This window comes from Jaculus jaculus, chromosome 6, assembly GCF_020740685.1.
Source record: "Jaculus jaculus isolate mJacJac1 chromosome 6, mJacJac1.mat.Y.cur, whole genome shotgun sequence".
NCBI classification, from domain to species: domain Eukaryota; kingdom Metazoa; phylum Chordata; class Mammalia; order Rodentia; family Dipodidae; genus Jaculus; species Jaculus jaculus.
In genome coordinates this window covers 87067724-87093241 of record NC_059107.1, presented here as the reverse complement: position 1 = coordinate 87093241, position 25518 = coordinate 87067724, and the positions used below count along the sequence as shown (strand labels likewise).

The 25518-nt window shown below is 40.3% G+C and overlaps 1 protein-coding gene across 1 annotated transcript in view; it reads right to left on the bottom strand.

Annotated features, from left to right (window-relative positions):
- Positions 1–1289: 1289 nt before the first annotated feature.
- LOC123461522 (protein SET-like) overlaps positions 1290–25518 on the bottom strand; it is a 141208-nt gene continuing 116979 nt past the window's right edge. Inside the window, exon 2 of the mRNA XM_045152212.1 lies at positions 1290–2556. Within this exon, the coding sequence (XP_045008147.1) occupies positions 1977–2556 (580 nt within the window). The 3' untranslated portion in view covers positions 1290–1976. The remainder of the gene's footprint in view (positions 2557–25518) is intronic.

The window sequence follows — 25518 nt, the reverse complement described above, 5'->3', positions numbered from 1 at the left end:
CCTAGCAGTCAGAACACCTACGTTTATGGGGGACACCTGAATCAAACCACGACATCAGGGGTTTGGTCTGTACAACTGAGTTGTATGGAGGGAAACAATATGGATATAAGTAAGAGGATTCCTTTGCTGATGTATCTTGGAATCTAAAAGTAGAGAAGTGAGGCCATTATGGAAAAGATCAGTGGATTTTAAGTTTTGGCAGTGTGAAAATATTGGAATTGGGGTTGCTATTTTCCTCCAATTGGATTACTGATAAAACCTCGCTGATTTTCTTACCCTTTCCAATTCTTTCTTCCGGCTGTAGTCATAATCCTGTTGATATGAAATCCAATGAACTTCCATTGTGGTGTGGATAGTAGCTAACTTTCCCACAACTTGAGTTCTGGTCTGCACCCTGGCCTCACTCTGAACACTTCTTTAGCATCTTCAATTCCTTCTGCACTTTTGCCTACCTGAAGATGGCACCCTCTATCACCCTCTATTCTGTTATTGCAGTGGGGATTACTACTTTCCGTCTGTATCCTCGGCTTTCACTTATGTGGTAGGTTGTGGCTCAAAGTTTGCCTTCCCAGAAGTCTTGCTTGACCTTCCCTGATCATATTTGCAGAGCCTCCTGCACTTCCCCCATGCTTGCATTCAACATTTTACTCTTAATGGTTATTTAATGGTTTCGTTATATTTTCATTCTCTGTATTTTTCTGTTGAGGAAAGGTACTCTGTATGAATAGCTCATGCTGTGTAAGAAGTACCTAAGAGGGAAGCACTTTTGTTGTTTGGGTTTTTTTTGACAGAGTCTCATGTAGCCCAGACTAGCATCAAACTTACTATGTAGCTGAGACTGAGTGTGAACTCGAAACCCTCCTCTGCCACTCAAGTATTAGGTAGATAGGATTGTACCACTATAGCAAGCCTGGGTGCATTTTCAGAATAAATAATAGCATATAATAGGTGTTTTTTTAAAATGATTCTATTTTTTTCCTTGAAACTCCTTTTCTCTAAGCTTCCAGTATGTGTCCCTTATTTGATTCCCTCTTAACCTGATGCCTAGATTTCTAGACCTTTAGGTCTCTATTCTGTCTGCAATTTTTTTTTTTTTTTTTTTGTGTACACATTTAGTTTTATTGTAACAAAGCAACTGGTACACTTAACGTTTAAAACTGAGCAGTATCTTTCCTTTCCAGTGAAAACAAAGAAAATTTAAAAATAAAACAAAATTACAATAGAGAATGTCAATTCCAAATAAATCCTACAGGTTCTGCTGATTCTCCCATAGAGTGGCAGGGCTCAAGTCATCATTAGGAGAGAATTTTATTTTAAAAGTGTCATCTTAAACTGCAAGGATGTCCATTAAACATCACAATTAAACATGCCAAAGGAGAAGCCATGTTGTCAAAATGCCCACTTAACCCACCCAGACATCTCAAACCCACCCTTTGCTGACCTTCTATACCCCATTTTTTTAAAAGATTTTTTTCTTTTTATTAAACAAGAGAAAGTAGACAGGTACATGTTGGTAAATGCTAACTGTCCGTATTCACATAGAGACACAGTGTAATCTCTGAGCCCAATATACAGAGAAAGGAGGAAAGAAGCTAGAATCTATGCACTACTACACAGGGCCAGCACCCTCCAGCTTCTGTCAGAGTGAAGGGAGCAGAAGGTTTTTCTTGTTTTCCCACAGAGCACGGTGGTGGTGTTAATCCATACAGTTCTTGTTTAGACAGGAAGGGATAAAAATGATTTTAGAACAATTTTTTTTAAAAAAGATTATTTTCCTGTTGTATTCTGATCAGGGTAATTTCCCCCCAAAATAAGATGAGAACCATGATGTTGAGAAAAAGAGATCTCAAAAATAGGGCTACTGAGCATGAGAGGTTGTGGGGAGAAAAGACTGCAACTTGCTCCCAGGGACTGGAGAAAATTTAAAAAATAAAAAATAAAAATAAAAGGTTGGAATCCATCAGTGTTCTTTTCTATTAGACATCTTCTCCTTCATCCTCCTCTCCTTCTTCCCCTTCATCATCATCTTCATCTTCTTCACCTTCATCCTCATCCCCTTCTTCATCAATATCTTCCAATCCTTCTTCTTCTTCATCATCATCATCATCATCTTCCCCCTCTCCTTCTTCATCATCCATATCAGGAACCAAGTAGTACTGCAAGGGAGTTGGCCAAATATCATCTTTGATGACCTCTCCTAACTCATCTGCACCTGCATCAGAATGGTCTGTAAACCAGGTAAAGAAGCTCTCTGGCTCTTCGTGCTGCCTCTTCCTACTGGCTTTATTCTGTGTCTGACTTGAGCGTTTCGTCAAATCCTTTCCAGATTTCCATTTGATTTCAGTGGACTTTGAAGATGGATCACCACTCTCATTCAGATGAAATTCTTTGGAGAGGACTTTATTTTCAAAGTAAGGATTTTCATCAAAATAAAAATCTATTCTGTAACCTGATTTTATATCTTCAAATTCTGTCACCTCAACTCTGGTCAGGTAATGCAGCGCCTCTTCATCTTCCTCCCCAAGCAGTGCAGACACTTGTGGATGGTTGACCTGTCTGCAATTTTTAAAAATGTTTTATTTATTTATTTGAGAAAGAGAGAGAGAGAGAAATAGAATCAAATAGGTGCTAAGGAACTGCAAAGGAACTCCAGATGTATGTGCCCCCTTGTGCATCTGGCTAACGTGGATCCTGGAGAATCAAACCAGCATCCTTTGGCTTTGTAGGCAAATGCCTTAACCACTAAGCCATCTCTCCAGCCCTTATATTTGTTTTGTTTTAAATTTTCTGAAATAAATAGAAAATGCCTTTGTCTTCCCTTTTCTTATCTCTTGTTCCATTTCCTTTCTTTTTTTTTTTTTTTTTTTTTGCTTGTTTCTTTAGAAAAGATCAATGTCTGTAATCCCAGGTTTCAGGATCCCGAGGTAGGGCTCAGTCTGGGCTACATAGTGAGTTTGAGGCCAGCCTGGGCTACAGAGCAAATCCCTGCCTCAAATAAACAAATGAATAAATAAATCACTGCAAAGTAGAAAGAAAACAATGAGTGTTTAGCTGTTAATTGGAATTGAAGATATTGAGATAAAGTCACAGTATTTTAAAATGTATATTCATCTAGATGGATAGACTGATGTAGGTATGTCTGTAATATGTATGTTATATGCAAATGCTGCAAACATGTGTGTATACATATATTTTCTACTTCTGTCAATGCGATGGTCTGGAAGCAACAATACTATTGTTGAATGAACATGTTTAGCAGCTAGATCTTATTTCCAAATACTGTTCCTCACTAGAAGGTGCCAGTGCTTCCTGGTAAAATGGCTGATTTCAGGGCAGGAAAATACAAGAGAAGCCTGGGGCATTTCCTTGGACCAGAAAGTAAAGCAGAGCTTTAAATGATGAAGACATGCCTGAAGGGTACAGGAGATTAAAGGGGTTCTCACTGTTCAAATCTGGGGCAATTTGAGCATTTATAGAAAATAATAAGTCAGAAATTATAGCTCATTGAATATGATATTCATGAACCTTACAGATACAAATGAGTTAATGAATCAATGAACAAATAAGAGAAAATACAAAACTCTTTTTTACATCAGAATGCAGTAGTAAATATCATTATTTGGCAAATAATGATGATAGGAATTAGAATCAAGGCAGATCCCATTCTACAGGTAGCTAGTCAAGGTCATAGGCCCAAATGACCAAAAATATCTTTGTGCCCTGGCAAAAGTGGTAGTCAACTCCAGGAGCCTAGAAAGTTATAATGAACTCTGCACAGTCGGCGATAAACCCAAAAAATAAAGAAAGAGTTCAGAAGTAGGAATCCTAAAAGACCCTGACTCATCAAGATGTAAGCTAGCCTCCAGCCCTTGTTCCTTTGTTCACTACTTAGTTCCTCCTCCTCCTCCTCCTTGGAAACTTTGGCAGACTTTGTCTTCAAAGGGATTCTTCTGAGTCTGCGCTCTTCCACCCAACCCCTTGCCCAATCAGAATCCCCCATATACATTCAACTTAACCAACCAGGTTCATCCTGATTTAATGCCTAATTTACACATAGACAGGAACCAGTTAGGTTCATTCTGAAGATATAAAAACTTTACTTATTCCAGAGTGCTGCTAAACAACCCCTTTTTGGCTCCCCCCCCCCTGTTTTGGGGAGCTGTTCTTTACTTTTCTATTCAATAAAGCTTTGCTTGCTAACCCTTCTTATGCTGTCATTTGTCATTCTTTACAATCATGAGACAATAAACTCAGCTCCAACCCAGGAACCTGGTGACAGTGAAAGGCCCAAGAATTCAGAAGCCCAGAAATACTATCACGCTCCAAAGGGAGCTTAAGCGGGCCCCTGCATACCTCAAACTCCAGGCTTTACTCTCTGTTGGAAGCAAGTAAAGAATCCCTCTTCTCATTATATCAGAGCCCGCTCCTAATATAAAACTAGGTAAAAAGGGCATGAGATAGCCCTCAAGGATGGGAAATGAGTAATGAAGTGAACCACTTATTTGGTTTCTATAAATAGCCTGCACCATAAGCCTTAATAGCCTGCACCATAAGCCTTAATAGCCCACACTGTAAGCCTTAGTAGCTCTCACCATAAGCTGTAGCAGCCTGTCTCAGACCACCAAGGTCATAGGAGACTGATACCACACTCTGCTACCCCCACCCAAGGACCTGCGCAAATGCTGACCACCAAGGTCATTGGAGACTGATTGGTCCACGAGGGGCTTGAACAAATTAAACTAATTGGCTTAGAAACTATGGAGTGGCACAAACTAACTGGCTCACACCCCGCGGGCTCCTGATGTTAAAAAAATGATTGGTCTAATGCACAGGCTTTGTTAGAAACCCTATAAAAACTGTCCCGTTCCTGCATTCGGGGCGCTCTGCAGTCCTCTACCCCTGTGAGGTGTATGACTATGGGCCCCAGCACGCTTGGAATAAAATCCTCTTGCAGTTTGCATCAAGACCGCTTCTCGTGAGTCATTTGGGGTGTTGCCATATCTGGGCAGAGAGTGGGGTCCCCATCTTGGGGTTCCTTCAACAGTAATGGTTCAACCTTAGCATCAATGAATGATAAACCTAGTGGGTGAAAGTTTATCAAGGATGAGAATGTTTACTCTGTCAAAATTTTTATCCCACAAAATCATTTATCACAGAAACAAAATAATAGGTTTTTGTTTTGTATTGTTTTGTTTTTCCAAGGCAGGGTTTCACTCTAGCCCAGGCTGACCTGGAATTCGCTATAGAGTCTCAGGGTGACTTCCAGCACTCCTCCTACCTCTGCTTCCTGAGTGCTGGGATTAAAGGAGTGCGCCACCACACCCAGTGTTTAAAAATGATAGTTTTATAGGGAAGAAATCTGACACCACATCTTACATTAATCAAAGTTAACACCACTAACAACCAGATGGGCTGACATCATGTGACTTCGGGTGTGCCATAGTGGGAAGGATGAAATGCCACAACTATCAGATTCCAAATAAACACATCACCTGAATCTAATAATGAGGAATAACAGAGACATACATATTGAGGAGCATTCTATAAAATAATTAGCCCACAATCTTTAAAAATGTCTAGTTCTCAGAAGAAAAGGAAAGACCTAGAGACTATTGCAGATTGAAGTTGATTTAGGTGATACAGCACGATGTTAGCATGTATGAAGCCATGGGTTCCATCTTCATATCTTCAGCACTAGAAAGAGAGAGAGACTAAAATGAACAGTGAACCCAGGAGTCTCAATCCTAGACCAAAACTTTAAAAACAAAATGGACAACTATTATTCTACAATTATTAGGATAACTGTAGAAAATAAATGAAATTTCTCAGGTGAGAAAATATACCAATGTCTTGGTTTAGATTGTTAGTACTGTGAGTTTGGAGTAGAACCTGAGAAATAATTAGGGATACTCTGTGGAGGGTATATGGAAGTTCTTGGTGCATTTTTAATTCTTCTCTGTAATTTTGAAAGTCCTTTAAAATGAAAGGTAGAAAAGACAAATCCAAACCAGAGGGCACGTTGGCTTTCTGCAGTGTGGAGCTCCACAACTGCTCCCTCTGCAATGCGGGTATTTCCCTTCTCCTCCCTGCTTTCACCTCTCTAGTCACCATTGTCTGTTTTCACTTTTCTAAACAGGACACATGGACTTCCATTTCAACTTCTTTCCATTGGCCATTCCTCCTCCCCTGAGCTTTCTTCTGGTCTTCAGCAGTCTCTCCCCACTCCTTCTCTTTCAGCTCAAACCAGGACTCAGGATTTTCCCACCACACTGGGAAAATATCTGTGGCCTGTTTGTTGCCTATCCGTAACCCTAACCTACCTGAGAACCAGAACAGGATTTTGTCTCTAATCAGTACATCCACAGGAATACCCAACATCTAGGATAGCTCTCTGCTCAAGAGAGGCTTAGCAAGTACTGCTCCTTGGAATCTTAGTTCTTTGACCTGACATGAGAAAAAGAAGAAAAAAAGGGAAAAAAAAAAAAGGAAAAAAGGAAGTAGAATTTAGTGGCCAAATACAATTGGGGAACAGCAAAGGCTCTACACCATGCCCTCTTGCCCTCTCTTTGAGAATCATAGTGTCTCTGAAACCCCTCTTGTAATGAATACAGTCTGCTTATCTTTTTTCTTTTTCTTTTTTTTTTTCAAGGTACAGTCTCACTCTAGCCCAGCCTTACCTGGAATTCACTTTGTAGTCTCAGGGTGTCCTTGAACTCTTGGCAATCCTCTACCTCTGCCTCCAGAGGGCTGGGATTAAAGGTGTGTGTGTATACACCTGGCTACATGCTGCTTATCTTTATTTAACTGTACTTGAGTATGAAATTCTCTTGTCACTTGATTTAGAATATAAAACACTATGCTGGAATCTGTTTATTCTAATAGATGAAAAATAAAACAAAGTCAGCAATGCATACCTATGTAACAGTTTTAAGATTAAATATATTAGGCATTTAATTTTCCCTGGAACATGAAGTCATGGGCAGGGTGACATGACTGCAGCATGGAACCAGCTTCTCATGACATCTCTGTGCAGTGTCCTTGGCCCCAGTGTGCTGTGTGTTGTAATGCTGCTGGTGACGTCCAGAGAAGAACGGTGCAGGGTAGGCTCTATATAGGGATATATAGGCTCTATATAGGCTCTATATAGGGATACTGTGAATCTCCAGAAATGGGAGCTCAAGTAAGATATGAGTAAAATGAGCTGGTTTTAAAACTAATACTAGGTTTTCTGTCTAGCAATTTATTACGCATGGCATTTGTAAATAGCAGCAGGGCATCAATTTCACACTTTGAGAGCAGTCCTGTGTTTCTCTGTGTGGGTGATACTTGTTTCTAAAGAAGTCAACTTTAAATCATGTTGTCCCCTAGTAAGGCTTGTTTGGTCTGAGAAGACCTTGGGGATTGTCACAGTTCCTCTGCCTACAAGACTGTGTAGCAAGAAGCTGCATAGCTAGTGCCTCATAAAGGACTTTTCTGACCTAAATCTTTTCTTTCACTCTTTCTCCCTGGCTGGATGAGTCTGACTTTTCAGCCACCACTACCTTTCACACAGCATGGCAGGAAAACAGAAAAGAAGCTTAAAAAATTTTTTACCAAAAGTCAGGAAATTTCAAAAATATGTTCCTTGGGCTGGAGAGATGGCTTAGCGGTTAAGCGCTCGCCTGTGAAGCCTAAGGACCCTGGTTCGAGGCTCAGTTCCCCAGGTCCCACGTTAGCCAGATGCACAAGGGGGTGCACGCGTCTGGAGTTCGTTTGCAGAGGCTGGAAGCCCTGGTGTGCCCATTCTCTCTCTCTCCCTCTATCTGTCTTTCTCTCTGTGTCTGTCGCTCTCAAATAAATAAATTGAAAAAAATATTAAAAAAAAATATGTTCCTTGATTCATGATATTTACCAGAATCTACTTATTAAATCATCTATTTAAACCTTGATCTATCCCCCAAATTCTCTCTTCTCCCAAATACACTTTATTCCTTTATTATTTCACCTTGTATGTCTTAATTTGAGAATTTTTTTCTAACTATATCTTATCTAAATCTCAGAAAACACAGATAGCTCAGATAAGGAAAGGTTACTGGAGTGTTTCTTACCTGTATAGTTTGCTATTACTAGGGGAGATATGGTAGTACCCTTAGCTTTCAAAAAGATGGTGAGAGAAGAGAGAGGTTTAAAAAGAATAAAAAAGATGGAAAAATGTTAATTAAATATCCCTATAGACATCTCAAACCCAAATGCAGTACATGGTGCTTAATCTTCATCATCAACTTAACCAGATATAGATCACAGAGAATGCTGAGGCACACCTCTGGGTGTATCTGAGAGTGTTTCCTAAGAAGATTAACCAAGGGGGAGAGAGTCACCATGTGGCTTATAACATGGGCTAGGAGCCTTTACCAAATAAAAGCAAGGAAAAGAAGTCCAGCTCAGTGGTGGCACTCCCTTTTTCTCTGCTCCCTGCTACACATGTGGAGAACACATACTCATGTCACCAGAGTGTTCTCTTCAAGCACAAAGGGCCCAGAAAACATGGACTATACCCTCTGTAACCATGGACATTCCTGTGAGATATTTGGCCACAATGATACCAAAGTAATGAAGATGTGATATTCATGGATATCAATTATAGAAACTTTCTAAACCTGAGAATACACACATGCACATGCTAACATGTAATGCAAATAGATGTTAATTTATTTTAGCTGGGAGTGGGCCATGAGAAAAAATATGAAATGATGGCGAAGTATAGGTTAGTTTGTTAATTCAACTTGCTAAGGAGAGAATTTGGGGTTAGGCAAATATTCTACCTTGACTATATCCCCACCTTACACTTCATTTTTCAAAAGTTAGCCAGCAGTCTAGAATACCATAGAGATGACATTTCTGAATCTTAGCAGAAAAAGGCTGAGAAAGGGCTTTATTTCTTGTCTGGAACTTTCATCCTCACCTATCTTTTAAAACTATAAAAATATCCCTGCAAAAATGTGTACCTAGTCAAGGCTGGAGAGTTGGCTTAGTGGTTAAGGCATTTGCCTACAAACCCAAAGGATCCTGGTTTGATACCAAGACTCACATAAACCAGATGCACAAGGGGGCACATACACCTGGAATTTGTTTGCAGTGGCTGCAGACCCTGGCATGCCCATTTTCTCTCTCTCTCTCTGCCTCTTTCTCTCTCTCACATAAATAAATAAATAGATAGATAGATAAATAAATAAATAAATAAATAAATAAATAAATAAAATATATTTTTTAAAAAACCTAGTCAACAGATTCATAATAAGATAATCACTAAAATAATAGTGGTCCCTGGAGTCAATAATGGGAAAAGGAAGTAAACCTTTTCCATTTCAGGGCCAGCCCTGACCAGACCTCACAGGGAACCTCAGCCCTGCAGCAGAGGCATGGGTTCCACCTGTCCCTAGCTACTGAGCAGCATCTTATCTTTTAGAGTAGCAGCAACTCCTGTGTCACTCTGAGACTTATGATTAAAGTGTAAGAGGCCTTGCAGATCAACTAGAGGAAAGCACATCCCAGTTGTAGGCTCTCAGACCCCTCTAGGACCTTCCTCCTTTGTGGTGGAAATACTCCCTAGGGCTCAAGGATGAAGGTTTACCCATCTGACCATCAAAGAGGCTTTTTGAAAAGATAGTTTAGGGCTGGAGAGTTGGATTAGTGAATAAGGCACTTGCCTGAAAAGCCTAAGGACCCAGGTTCGATTTCCCAGTACCCACAAAAGCCAGATACACAAGGTGGTACATGAGTCTGGAGTTCATTAGCAATGGCTAGAAGCCCTGGTGTGCCTATTCTCTCTCTATATATCTGCCTTTCTCTCTCTCTTTTTCTCAAATAAATAAATAAAATATTTTTTAAAAATAAAAGTGTAATATTTTACTCATAGGGATCAGAAATTCTAGCTATACTATAGATTGGGGGTGTTGGGAGGATGATGCTGAACAGCCTGTGTCCTCCAAGAAAAAGAAAGTAGAAGAATTCCATTGTAATAGACTATGTAGAGCCTCAGTAAATTTATAAAGTTAACTATGCTATTTATAAGCTAAGTCAATTTGAGCCATGTTCTTATGTCAGTTTCCTCCTGGGATTGTTGGGGGAAGAAGCAAAGTGAAGAAGATTAACTCACTATATATATAAGTCAATGTCTACATGCAGCAAGCATTTACTTAGCCTTACCATTTGCTGTGTGTTGTGGTGGTAAGAAGGGCACAGAACTGATCCTCAAGGAACCTGTATTCTGATCCTAACATTTTTCTGTTTACCTTTGATAGAAGCATCACACATTTGGTATGCATTGCTTTCATCATAATAGAAGTAATAGACCTTAGGATTTCTGGGCACTCAGAATTTCCACTTTGAATGGCTTGTGGTTAAATTATTTTTCCACACATATTTATGTGCCTGTCATTGTGCTAGACCCTGGAGACTAATTAGGGGATTCTTGCTGAGTCAAGTGGACTTCATCTGATGAACAGGGCATTTCCTGACTTTATTCAAAGGATACTTGGTGTGTCTTATAGTGGGGTGTCTCCTAAACAGCAAAGATCAAATTATTCAGCTATTTGACATTCAGTCTCCATTTTCTCTAGGTTCACTAAAAATACACATAAAACATGTAGTCTAAATAGTGAAAGGGAAGAAAATAGTAATTCACCATACACTTCTATGTGTCAGGTGGGGGTATACCTGTATACTTTCTTACTTAATCTTCAGACTAAGTGTCATTGTCAATTTATCTTTTTTTTTTTTTAAGATAGAGTCTCACTCTAGCTCAGGCTGACCTGGAATTCACTGTGTAGTCTCAGGATGGCCTTGAACTCATGGCGATCCTCCTATCTCTGCCTCCCGAGTGCTGGGATTAAAGGCATGTGCCACCACGCCCGGCTTTTCCTTGTCAACTTCTTGACAAGATTAGGAATTACTTAAGTAATAAACTTCTGCTTGTATATCATAACCTTCTACCCATTTTCCCCATAAGCTCATAACCATCTCATAATGCAAATGGAGTTAGTCCACCTTGAAAATTTCCATTATCTTTAACAGTCTCAGCAATGTTTGAAAATCTAAAGCCTCTTCTGAGTCTTAAAGCAATTACTTTTTTTTTTCTTTATTAGTTATGTACATACTCCGCATGTAAGCACCACAGATTGATACCATCCTTACTCTCAACCCTGATTCCCCTTCCAAAGGGACTCTCCTCATTGGGAATGCCAATTATCCCCTTGTGGATTGTGAGTTGTGCACTGAGCCATCAGTTATGGGGAAGAGGCAATGTCTCTGTGCATAATGTCCCAACTTGTGCCTCTAACAATCTTTCCATCCCCATTTCTGTGAATTTCCCTGAGCCCTGTTGGGTTCATTTTAGGTCTACTTCAGTGATGAGGTCTTGGGAACCTCTGTGTCTCTGGATCTCTGGTTCATAGGAGCTGAGTGTTCTCAGTGTCTATCTCCTTAACTCTTGTGCTGATACCAGGGCCATGGTGAGATGTAATCAGCTGATTGTCTCCTTAGTATCTGTGCCCATCTGAAGAAGAGAAGCATATTCTCCAAGGGACAGTGAAGTCAGCACTGGATAAATAGGATAACCATTATTGGTTTAGAGAAAATTTAATAGGTGTAGGCCCTCCTGTAGCCCAAGAACAGTAGGAGCTTGATATTGGAGAGTGAACTCATTATTTGGATATGATTATAACTTGTTTCCTAGTTCCACAGCCAGGCAGGGTTGATTCCATTCCACTGAGCAAATCTGTTAGCTAATCCAAGAGCAGTTGGTTACCCATCATGGCTCTGTGCCACTATTGCACTTGAGTGAGTATCACTTCAGGTTGTTTGCTCCTGATTACCTTAGACCTCAAGTTGCTTGGACAAATGTTGGCCATTTTCCCTCAGTAGCTCATAGCACCTTTTGGCACTAGATGAGCTAACTATCTGGGGACTGGCTCTCTCGCAGATTTTCACCAGATCTCTGCATGTTCCGAACTGACAGCGTATGGTATGTTCAGCAGTAGGGGCTTACCATTAACTTTGGTGGGTAATCAGGTACGCTGACAGAATTCTGCTTTCTTTTGGGAAACCCTGTAGGTCTCTGTGATCAACAGCTCATTGTAGATGTTAACTGCATCCTGGTACTGGGAGTTAAAGGCCAGTACCAAGTGAAAAGAAGGAAGAAAAAGATAGGTAATATATAAGAGAAAGACAGTAGAGAGAGGAGAGAGAGAGAGAGAGAGAGAGAGAGAGAGAGAGAGAGAGAGAGAGACAGGAGAAAATTAAGGTTAGTCTTCATCATACATTCTCCAGGGCCCTTTGATTCAGGTGTTCCCTCTCAAGACCTGATAAAGGTTTAACCTTTTAGTCTATCTTTCAAGATATAGGAATTTATGGTACCAGTTTCATTTGGGTCCAGTTTTGTGTCCCCCCAGCCCTTTCCCTCCCCTCTATCCCCACCCTTCTTATGGTATGGTCCTCAAGATGCCTATTAGGTTTGTCAGCATCTCAGTCTGATCCAGGTGAGAAGCCACAGATGAATGAGACCATGTGAAGCTTGTCTTTCTGTGATTGGGTGAGTTCACTAAGAATGGAAAGTTCCAAGTATGACCATTTTTCTATAAATTTCATTGTGTTACTTTTTTCTTACAGCTCTGTAGAATTCCATCATGTAGATATACCACATCTTGGTTATCTATTTGTCTAATGATGGACATCTGGATAGATTCCAGTTCTTAGCTATTATGAATTGAGCAGCTATAAACATGGTTGAGAAAATATCTCTGAACTGAGACATAGAGTTTTTAGGGTAAATGCTGAGTAAAGGAATAACTGGGTCTCTTGGTAACTTTATAGTCAACCTATATAGTAGCCTCCACATTGCATTTCATAATGGTTGTAACATCTTACATTCCCACCAACAGTGAATGGGGTTTCCTATTTCTCTACATCCTTGCCCACATTTGTTTTCATTTGATTTTTTAATGTCTGCTATCCTTAGTTGGTTAAGGTGAAATCTCATAGTTGTTTGAATTTGCATTTCCCTGATGGTTAGAGGTGTTGAACATTTTCACAAGTATGTGCTTGCTATTTGTATTTCTTCCTCTGAGAACTCCCTGTTCAGTTCTCTGCCCCACTTTGTGAGGTGGTTGTTTGATTTTCTATTGTTTAGGTTTTGAATTCCTTATAGATTCTAGAAATTAGGCCTCTGTCAGTTATATAACCAGCAAAATTTTTTTTCCATTCTGTGGGTAGTCTGTTGGCTCTGTTTATTTTGTCTGTGAAAAAACTTTTCATCTTCATGAGATCCCAATGGTTGAGTTATTGTTTAAGTTTCTTAGCTATGGAGATTTTGTTCAGGAAATCTTTTTCCACTCCTATACTGTGAAAAGTTCCTCTTATTTTTTCTTCCAGTAGTAACAGAGTTTCTGGTCTTATTTTGAGGTCTTTGATCCATTTGGACTTGATTTTTATGCATGGTAAGATGTGGGGATCTAGTTTCATTTTCCTGCATAAGGTTATCCAGTTTGTCTATCACCATATATTGAAGGTGCTATCTTTTCTCCAGTCATCATTGTCAAGTATTAAGTAGCTATAGTTGTTTGTTCCGAAGTCCAGATCCTCTATTCTGTTCCATTGGCCTATAATCCTGTTTTTATGCCACCATGTTGTTTTTATTACCATGGCTTTATAATATAGCTTTAGATTAGGTATGATGATGCCTCCAGAAGTGTTATTTTGTTGAGGATATGCTTGGATATCTGAGGTCTGCTGCCAGTTCATATGAATTTTGAGATCATTTTTTTTCTATCTCTGTGAAGAAAAATGTTGGAAATTTTATTGGTATTGCATTAAATCTGTATATTACTTTTGGTAAGATTGCTATTTTCACAATGTTAACTCTGCTTATCCAGGAGCATGAGAGGTCTCTCCATTTTCTCAAGTCCTCCTCAGTTGCTTTCCTGAGTGTTTTTATGTTTTAATTATATAGGTCTTTCACATCCTTGGTAGTGCTATTCCAAGGTATTTTTGTTGTTGAAAATGGGACAATGTCACTAATTTCTTTCTCGCTATCTTTGTCCTTTGCATATAGAAAGGCTACTGATTTTTGTGTATTGATTTTGTATCCTGCTACTTTGCTGAAGAAATTAATCACCTTTAAGAGTTTTGAGATGGAAGTTCATGGGTCACTTATATATAGAATCATGTCATTTGCAAATAAGGTTAACTTAACGTCTTCCTTTTCAATTTGTATCCCTCTTACTTCTTTCTCCTGTCTTATGGCTTGAGCTAGGACTTCTAGTTGTATGTTGAAGAACAGAGGTGAGAGTGGACACCCCTGATCTCAATGGGAATTCCTTCAGTCTCTCCCCATTAAGTATAATTTGGGCTTTAGGTGCTTTATATATAGCCTTTATTATGTTGAGATATAACCATCCATGACTATTCTCCAATGTTTTGATCATGAAGTGATGTTATATTTTGTTGAAGACCTTTTCTGCATCTATTGAAATGATCATGTGGTTATTTTTTTTGTTATTTTTATTTATTTATTTGAGAGCAACAGACAAAGAGGCAGAGAGAGAGAGAGAGAGAGAGAGAGAGAGAGAGAATGGGCACGCCAGGGCCTCCAGTCACTGAAGACGAATTCCAGATGCATGCGCCCCCCTGTGCATCTGGCTGACGTGAGCCCTAGGGAGTCGAGCCTTGAACTGGGGTCCTTAGGCTTCACAGGCAAGCACTTAACCACTAAGCCATCTCCCCAACCCCATGTGGTTATTTTGTTTAAACTTATTTATGTGGTGTATCACATTGACAGATTTCTGTATGTTGAACCACCCCTGCGTTCCTGGGATAAAGCCTACTTGATCAAGATGGATAAGGCTTTTGATGTGTTGTTGAATTCAGTTTGTGAGGATTTTGGTAGGTGGTATATGTTCAGGAATTCATCCATTTCCTCCTGATTATCAAACTTTTTGGAGTAGAGGTTTTTGAAATAAGTCCTGATGACTTTTCAAATTTCACTTATGTCTGTTGTGATCTCTTCTTTTTCATTTCCAATTTTGTTAATTTGAAGAGTCTCTCTCTCTCTCTCTCTCTCTCTTTTTCTCTTTCTCTCTTGTTCTTGATCAAATAGGCCAGGGGTTTATCAATCTTGTTTATTTTTTTCAAAGAACCAGCTCTTTGTTTCATCAGTTTTCTTAGCTTACAATTCATTAATTGCTGCTCTTATCTTGACTATTTCTTTCTATCTGGAGCTTTTGGGGTTTGATTCTTCTTATTTTCCAATGCCTTTTGTTGGACAGTTATGTTAGCCAAACCAAGAGCAGTTGGTTTCCCACCACAGCTGTGCACAACTATTGCACTTGTGAGAGCATTACATCAGGTTATTTGCTGCTGAGTAGGTTAGACCACAAGTTGCTTGGACAGATATTGGACATTTTCCCCCAGTTGCTTATGTAGCACCTTCTGGCACCAGATGAGCTAGCTATCTGGATATTGACTCTATTCCATGTCACTCTATGTTCCATACCAACAGCATATGGTTTCTTCAGCAGCAGGGTCTTACTGTTAACCTTTGGTGGGTCATCAAGTGCTCTGACAAAAATCTGTCTTCTGTTGGGAAAACTTTTAGGTCTCTCTGATCAAGAGCTCATTGTGGATGTTAGCCATATGCTGGTACTGGGAGTTGCAGGTTCATGCCCAAGAAGAGAAGGAAGAAAAAGATAAGTAATATAAAAGAGATAGAGAGAAGGGAGAGAGAGTGTGTATGTGAGAGAGAAACAGGAGATGATTAAGGTCAGTCTTCATCATACTTTCTCCATGGCCTTGTGATTCAGGTGTTCCCTCTAAGGGCCTGGTGAAGGTTCAACTATTTAGTCTGTCTTTTAGGATGTAGAATTTTATGGTACCATTGCCATTTGGGTCCAATTTTGTGTCCCCCTACCCCCACTGTTACCCTCCCCTCCCTACCCACCCACCCTATTGTCCGGGCCTCAAAAGGCTTGTTAGGTATGTGAGAATCTCAGGTAGATTCAGGTTAGGAGCTGTAGATGAGTGAGACGATGAGGGGATTATCTTTCTGTGATTGGGTGAGTTCACTGAGAATGTTTTGCTCCAGGTTTGGCCTTTTTTTTTTTTTTTTCCAAATTTCATTGTGCTGTTTTTCCTTACTGCTGTATATAATTCCATCATATAGATAAACCACATCTTCATTATCAATTTATCTAATGATGGACATCTGGGTTGATTCCAGCTCTTAGCTATTATGAATTGAGCAGCTATAAACATGGCTGAGCAAATCTCTCTGAACTAAGGCAAGGAGCTTTTAGGATAAATGACCAGGAAAGGAGTAACTGGCTCTATTGGTAACTCTATAGTCAACTTTTTTAGGAGTCTCCATATTGCTTTCTATAGTGTTGGTACCATCTTACATTCCCACCAACAGTGGATGAGGGTTCCTATTTCTCCACATCCTCACCAGCATTATTTTCATTTGATTTTTTAATGTTTGCTATCCTTACTGGGGTAAGGTGGAATCTCATAGTTGCTTTCCTGTAGAAGCCAAGTTTCTGCTCTTATATTTGAGGTCTTTGATCCATTTGGATTTGATGGTTTTGCATGGTGATATATGGTGCATCAAGTTTCATTTTCCTGCATATGGTTATCCAATTTGTCCAGCACAATTTCTTGAAGATGCTGTCTTTTTTCCAGCCTATTTTGTTAGAGCCTTTGTCAAATATCAAGTAGCTGTAGTTATTTGATCCAAAGTCTGGGTCCTTGATTGTGTTCCACTGGTCTCTACCACTGTTTATATGCTAATACTATGCTGTTCTTTTTACTATGGCTTTGTAATGTAGCTTTAGATCAGGTATTGTGATGCCTACAGAGGTGTTTTCTTTGCTGAGGATATGCTTAGATAACCAAGGCCTTCTGTCTTTCCATATGAATTTTGAGATCATTTTTTCTATGTCTGTGAATAACAATGTTGGGATTTTGATTGGTATTGCATTAAATCTGTATATTGCCTTTGGTAGGATGGCCATTTGCACAATGTTAATTCTGTCTACCCAGGCTCATGGGAGTCCATTCCATTTTCTCAAGTCCTCCTCAATTTCTTTTGAGTGCTTTTTGTTTTGTTTTGTTTTCATTGTATATATCTTTCACATCCTTGGTTAGTGTTATTCCAAGGTATTTTTGTTGTTGTTGCTATTGAAAAATGGGACACTGTCACTGATTTCCTTCACTGTATCTTTGTCTTTTGCATATAGAAAGGATACTGACTTTTGTGCATTGATTTTGTATCCTGCTACTTTACTGATGGAGTTAATAGCCTTTAAGAATTTTGAAGTGCCGGGAGTGGTGGCTCACGCCTTTAATCCCAGCACTCAGGAGGCAAAGGTAGGCGGATTGCCATGAGTTCAAGGCCACCCTGAGACTCCATAGTGAATTCCAGGTCAGCCTGGGCTAGAGTGAGACCCTACCTTGAAAAAAAAAAAAAAAAAAAAAAAGAATTTTGAAGTGGGGGCTCTTGGTTCTCTTACATATCAAATCCTGTTGTCTTCAAATAGAGCTAACTTAACTTCTTCCTTTCCAATTTGTATCCCTTTTATTTCTTTCTCCTGCCTTATTGCTTGAGCTAGGACTTGCAGTACTATATTGAAAAGTAGAGGTGAGAGTGGACTCCCCTGCCTTGTTCCTAATCTCAATGGGAATTCCTTCAGTCTCTTTCCATTAAGTATTATTTGGGTTTTAGGAGCTTTATATATAGCCTTTATTATGTTGAGATATAAACCAACCATGCCTATTCTCTCCAGTGTTTTGATCATGAAGTGATGTTGTATTTTGTCAAAGGCCTTTTCTGCATCTATCAAAATGATAATGTGGTTTTTGTGTTTAAGCTTTTTTATGTGGTATATTACTTGGACAGATTTCCATATGCTGAGCCACCCCTGCATTCCTGGGATGAAGCCTACTTGATCAAGGTGGATAATGCTTTTGATGTGTTGTTGGATTCTGTTTGTGAGGATTGTGTTCAGGATCTTTGCATCTAAGTTCATTAAGGAAATAGGCCTGTAGTTTTCTTTTCTTGTGGCATCTCTGCCTGGTTGTGGTTTTAGGGTGATATGAGCTTCATAGAAAGAGTTGGGGAGTTTTCCCTGTTCTCTGTTTGTGTGGCACCATTTGAGAAAGATTGGTTTGAGTTCTTCCATGAAGGTTTGATAGAATTCAGCTGAGAAGCCATCTGGTCCTGGACTCTTTTTTGGGGGGGAGGTTTTTTTTTTTAATTATTATTTTTTCAATCTCGATGAGTATGATAGGTTTGTTTGAGAGATTAATCTCATCTGAGTTTAGCTTTGGTTGATGGTATGTGTCCAGGAATTCATCCATTTCCTCCATATTATCCAGTTTTGTGGAGTAGAGGTTTTTGAAATAAGTTCTGATGATTCTCCCAATTTTACTTATGTCTGTTGTGATCTCTCCTTTTTCTTTTCTAATCTTGTTAATTTGAAATGTCTCTTTCTTCTACTTGATGAAATTGGCCAGGGGTTTGTCAATTTTGTTTATTTTTTCAAAGAACTAGCTCTTTGTTTCATCAATTTTCTTAATTGTTTTCTTAGTTTCCAATTCATTAAGTTCTGCTCTGATCTTAATTATTTCTTTCTGTTTGGAGATTTTTGGATTGGATTCTTCTTGATTTGACAATGCCTTTAGGTGGATGGCTCAGTTATTGATTTGGGATCTCTCTGTCGTTGCTATGAAGGCATTTAGTGTTATGAATTTTCCTCTGAGGCCCACCCTTATTGTGTCCCATAAGTTTGGAATAATGTGTTCTCATTGTCATAACCTTCTATAAATTTTGCAATTTTATGTTTTATTTTGTCCACTACTCATTTATAGTTTAAAAGTATGCTGCTCAATTTCCAGGAGCTGATGGGATTCTTGGTATATCTTTTGTTGCTAATTTCTAGAAATACAGCATTGTGATCCAATATCATGCAGGATACTATATCAATCTTCCTAAACATATAAAGGCAGGCTTTGTGACCCAGTATATGATCTATTTTAGAGAATATTCTATGGGCTGCTGAGAAGAATGTGTAGTCTGTGGATTTGGGGTGGAATGTTCTGTAGATGTCCATTAGGTCTAAGTGTTCTATGGTGTTGCTGAGCTCTCTTACTTCCCTGTTGATTTTCTGTTTGGATGATCTGTCTATTGCTGAAAATGAGAATTGAAGTCCCCCAACTATTGTGTTGGTGGTTATTTATGTTTTATTGTCCAGTAGGTTTTGTTTTATGAATGGTGGTGCCCCTTTGTTTGGTGCATAAAGATTTATGATTGTGATATCCACTTGATGGATCATTCCCTTGATAAGTAGGAAGTGGCCTTCTTTGTCTTTTTGATTACTTTTGGTTTGAAGTCTATTTTATCTGATATTAGTATAGTTATGCCTGATTGTTCTTACTTTCATTTGCTTGGAATATCATTTTCCACCCTTTCACTCCAAGGACGTATCTGTCTTTGGTGGTGAGATGGGTTTCTTGGAGATAACAGATTGAGGGATCTAATTTTCTGATCCACCCTGTTAGCCTATATCTCTTGATGGGTGAATTAAGAACATTAATACTTAGGGTAATGATGGTGAAGTTTGATTTGATCCTTGCCATATCGTGTTGGTTTATGTGGTTTGGTGTTTTTTTGGATTTTGAAATTTTTTGTGCCTTCTCTGAATTTGGTTATTGTGATCTGCTTCTTGTAGGCACTTGAGGTTGATTATTTGATTCTTCTATGTGGAGAGAATTTCCTGAAGTACTCTCTGTAGGTTTGGCTTTGTGCTTATATAGTTGTAAAGCTGAATTTTGTTGTGGAAAGTTTTTCTTTCACCATTGATTATGAGGGATATTTTTGCTTGGTAGAGTAATTTGGGTTCTCAGACTTTTCAGTGTTCCATTCCAGGCCCTTCTGGCTTTCATGGTTTCCATTGAGAAGTCTGATGTAATTCTGATGGGGTTACCTTTAAATGTAATGTGTTGCTTTTCCCTAGTTGCTTTTAAGATTTTCTCTTTGTCATCAGTGGTTAGAGTTTTAATGACAATATGTCTTGGAGAGTTTCTTGTTTGACCAAGTCTGTTTGGAGTTCTGTTAGCTTCTTGTACGTAATGGACTTTTCTTTTGAGAAAGTGAAAAAGTTTTCTTTGACAATTTTGTTGACTAAGTTCTCCATGCTTTTTGTCTGAATTTCTTCCCTTTCTTATATTCCCATGATCCAGATGTTGGGACATTTAAAGATATCCCCCAGTTCATTCATGTTCTGTTCACTTAAAAATTTGAACTTACTGAAATTTTTGGACCCTTGAACTGTTTCTTCTGTTTTGTCTTCCAGATCTGAGTTTCTATCCTCCACATGGCTGGCTGAGCACTTCTATAGAGTTTTGGTCTTGTTCAATTTGTTTGCATTTTCTACTACTTTTCTATGCATAGTTTCCATCCCTTTGTCAAGTTCCCTTTTCATGTTTTCTTGATGCTTCTTGTAATTCATCCTTGTAATCCTTTATGTCTTCATTGAACTTAGCCAGCTGGTTTTGAGGTCCTCTTTTTTTACACTCTCCTTCATATCCTTTAACTGTCTTTGGACCTCTTCCATTTTCTTATCTATTGGTCTAGTCTAGTGTGGAAAGAATTCATACAATTATCAGCCCTTTGTTCCTTTTCTGCAAATTCTGTTAATTGCTTGGTCAGGATTACATAGCTTGTAACTTCATTTTGGTGTTCTGATCCTAATGTCTCTTTTATGTTTTGATTAGAGGCATCCATTGTAGGATTGGGTGATTTTATTGGATTTACTTGCATTTGATTTTTCATGTTATTCCTTTTGTGCTGTGGTCTGTCCATCACAATTTATGAGTCTTATTTAATTTAGGAGGAAGCTTTAGTCTACCCTTGAAGTGTGTCCAGTGGTTATTCCCTTTTATGATTGCTTTCCCTAATTTTCTGGTGGCAATCAGGCTGGCCTGCTCAGATGGAAGGAGCCCATGAGGCTCTGGCAGGGGTCCCAAGGATCTGATGTAGAGGGTTTTGGTTCTTTGAATTTGGGGTATTGGAGTGTGTGGTGAGGTAGTCTGAAATGGACAGAGGACTTGGGGGCAGTGGCAGTGGGATAGCATTCCAGAGCCTGGAAGTGCGGTTGGAGATAATCTGGCTCTCCTGGGTTCAGAAGGGGGTAGTGGTCGCCCAGGGGAAGTGATTTGGAGGTTGCAAAGGGCAGGGGGAGCAGGACAGGGGTTGAGTGTTGTGGGGATATTGGGAATGCAGTCATGAGGAGTGGAGAGAGTGGGACTGAGGTTGCAAAGGGTGGGGAGAGTAGAACTGAGGGGAGAGTGATCAGAGATCGCTAGGGTCGGGGCGGGTGTGGGGGGGAGCAGGTTGGTGTTGGCGAGGGGCAGGAAGAGCAGGACAGTGGTCTCAAGCATGGTGAGAGTGGGACTGTGGTCAGGTGGGGCGGTTCGCAAGGGGTGGGGCGAGTGGGGCGATTGCCCACACATAGGTACAGCTGGAGCTGGGCTGGCCTGTGCCCCTTGCCTGCAGTTACCACAGGAGGAACCTGTGGCTGGGAGTATGGCTAGGACGGCTGCTTGTGGGAACTGGGGGGACTGGTGGGCTACCCAAGAGCCTGGGAATCAGCTGATTCCCTTTTTTTGCCCCTCCTCACCCTCCTTCCGGAGGTCTATGAGAGTCTACTCCTCCCTAGAAGACCCAATGAACCCTTAATGTCTTGCCTTTTCTTCCCCAGGTGGCGGATGCCATCTTGATCATAAGTCTCACAGTGTAGGAATCTTATTTAATTCAGGAGGAAGCTGTAGTTTGCCCTTGAGATGTCTTCAGTGATTGTTCCTTTTATGTCTAATTCCATTAGGCTTCTGGTGGCAATGGCTCCTGTCTGCTCAGCTGGGAGGAATCTGCCAGGCTCTGGTGGTGGTTCATGGTATAGGACTATGCGTTCAGGTCACCTGAGTGGATGGGGATAGGCTGAATGCGACAAAGCAGTCTGGTATCGTGTTGGGGCAGGGGAGGATGGTGTTGCATAGTCCTGTGATGTAGGTGACAGGATGGGACAGTGGGGTCCACTTTGGATGGAGTTGCGGGGTCCTGTGACAGGAATGGAACTGCTGCGGGTCCAGCGATGCAGCATGCGTGGTGGGGGAGGATGGAGTGCTGGTCCCAATGGCGGCAAGGGGGAGGGGAGCTGAGGGAGGGAGCAAGGATTGTGAGCAGGCTGGGCTCACATAGCCTGCAGGTAGTGCAGGAGGAACCTCGTGCCACGCAGCAACTGGGATGGTGGATTGAGGGGTTTGGGGGACTGGTGGGCTACCCAAGAGCATGGGAATCAGTGGATTTCCCACTTTGCTTCTTCATGCCCCCCCCGCACCCCCCCCCCGCGAAGTTCTGCTAGGATCTACAGACCATAAATACCCCACCAATCTTGCCTTTCCTATCCCTGAAGTGTGGCTAGGTGGATGCCATCTTGATCGGAAGTCTAAAGCAATTTAACTGAGACCTCTTATAAAATTAATCAACAGGGTACATAGTTCCAATATTCAATGGCACAGAGTAAATATTCCCATTCCAAAGAGGAAGAAGGAAGAAGAGCACAGCAAAGAAACGGTCAAACCAAAGCAAAAGAAGATTCTAGTCTATAGGAAGGGGAAAAGATAATGTCTGAGCAAGTAATTATATTCTGAAGGTTATGCCCCCAAATTGTAGAAATCCTTTCTAGTTGCATTCCACTGATTTGAACTTGGTTGCATAGCCATGTCTAACCATAATAGAGGCTAAGAAATGTGGCCTTGGACTAAACATCTGATCAGCTAATGCACAAGAGATTCTGTTAATTAGTAAACACACTGTAACAGTGAACACAAAAGCACCACTGGTAAGTAAGAAACTAGGCATTTAAGCTGAGATTTACTGAGTCCTGCTCCACATCATTGCCTCATAGAAATGAGAACCACGGAAGCATGACTCTCTATTTGCCTGCTATGCACCACACACACACACACTCTCTCTCTCTCTCTCTCTCTCTCTCTCTCTCTCTCTCATCTCACACTCACACATATATTGCTGTGCTTCAAGAATTGTGTGTCAACTTCTCTTCTGAGAGTCATTTTTTAACTTTTTCCTTCTAGTTGCCATTTTTATTCCAGTTTTCTTGGAAGCATCTCAAACCACTAGCAGTGTAACCTTATGAGTCATGTGAACTACTCCCTTAATGAATCACAGAAGAAAACAAGGAAAATAAAGCCACTCCAGAAGGAAAACTACGACTATACCCTTGCCAACTGAGTAACAGGAGATATTCAAAGGTTGTTCAGTGTCACAGAACAGGTCTGGTTCAAGTTGACTAATGTAGGAGGAGTAAGTTAGGAATCAGTGAAATGCCTATCAATATAAACTTCCTTTCTCCCTGTTGTGTGGCTAATTCCTGTGAATTGAAACATTCTCTCCTGGGGCAAAATACTGAAGGTAGAAAGGTTTAGTGTGGATGGGATTAGGAACACAGAGGACAAGAGGACATGGGGGAGAATTAACCAAAACTAAAAATGCATGAAACATTCATATGGAAATCTACTTCTTTGTCAGCTAATTAAAAATACAATTGCCAATCATTGAGATGGGGAGATAATATGATGGAGAATGGAATTTCAAAGGGGAAAGTGTGTGGGGGGGGAGGGAATTACCATGGGATATTTTTTTATAATCATGGAAAATGTTAATAAAAATTTAAAAAAAAATTAAAAAGCACTCAAAAAAATACAATTGCGGGCTGGAGAGATGGCCTAGCAGTTAAGCACTTGCCTGTGAAGCCTAAGGACCCCGGTTCAAGCTCGACTCCCCAGGACATACGTCAGCCAGATGCATAAGGGGGTGCACACATCTGGAGTTTGTTTGCAGTGGCTGCAGCCCCTGGTGTGCCCATTCTTTATCTATCTCTACCTGCCTCTTTCTCTCTCTGTCTGTCATTCTCAAATAAAATAAATAAATATTTTAAAAAATACAATTGAAAAAAAAAGTCTGCCACGCATGACCACACCTTTAATCCCAGCACTCAGGAGGCAGAGACAGGAGGATTGCCATGCATTCAAGGCACTCTGGGACTATGTAGTGAATTTTAGGTCAGCTTGGGCTAGAGTGAGACCCTACCTCGAAAAAAACAAAACCAACCAAACAAACAAAAAAGAGTTTTGGCAGAAGTACCATGCATGGGTCGATAATGCTACTCCCAGAATCCAAAGTTATTATAGGAAAATCCTAGTGCGGGAATGGAATACCTCCTAGTGAATATTTTGTCAGGGAGGTCTCTAGGGCCCCCAAACAGACTATTGACAGTTATTATCTTGGTTGGCCATCAGAACTAGATGATAAAAGCCTATTGCTAGAGACAGTAAGATGGGAAAGGAGCCTCCCTCCCCAATTATCGTTGGAACCAGTAGCATCCAGATTAGAGTCTAAATGTAAAGTTTGGAAGAACCCCCAGACTAGAAGAGTTTGCACTTGCCTTTTTAAAAGTTTCCTCTGAATAACTAGCTGACATGCCACATATCTAGGAGCAACGGATGCCTACCACCATGCTCCGCTGCTCTACTCACTGCCGGCTTTACTTTACAGCTACTTGGCAGATGGGAACAAAAGAAGGACAACATCTGGTGGGAACTCCTGAATTTTTGTGAGTTCACTGGCTCATCTGTTTGGGGCCTGTGCAATTCATCTGTGTCTATATAAACTGCACTCAGCTTCTAAGGGCAAATTCATCAGACTCAGAAGAGAAACTTCCTCACAGAATGAAGACCTTTACAGAGACCCCTGTGAATAATTCCTGCTCTATGGAATTCTTGCCCCAGACTTTGGGCAAAGTGACCCCCAGATCCAGACGTCTGAGGAAGATTCCTGTACCTGCCTTGGGGCAGACTGGTGACTCCCCACTCTGAGACCCCTCCTCCAAGTGCTGTTTCAGCAGGAGTCCTCATGACTTGTCTCCTGAAACCTGCCAAGGACCTTGAACTGTAATGTCCAATGAGCTCTGTCTTGATGAGTATCCTGAGGCCTTTCACGAGTTAGAGCTAGTGGGATATGGCGGCATACACTTTTAGTCCCAAACCTTTGAATGCTGGTAAGAGGATCTCTGTGAGTTCAAGGCAAGCCAGAGCTACAGAGTGAATTCCAGCTGAGACTAGACTCAAGTGAGACCCTACCTTGAAATAAATGAACAACAACAACAAAGAGTTAGAGCTATAACCATTTTTGTACTCCTGGTTGTCAAGCCATGATCACCAGCAGTCCAGTTTTTATTCAAATTGTTGTTATAATCCAGTATATTCCTGTATAATCAATCCTAATTCCTTCACTATTCACTGTCTGTCCATTCCTTTTAGTGGATAAACAAAGACAAGGGAAGAAGAATTGACCATTTCAATGATACTTGTTTTGGTTGCAAGACACTGAGAAATCAAGATGGAACTGATCTGGAA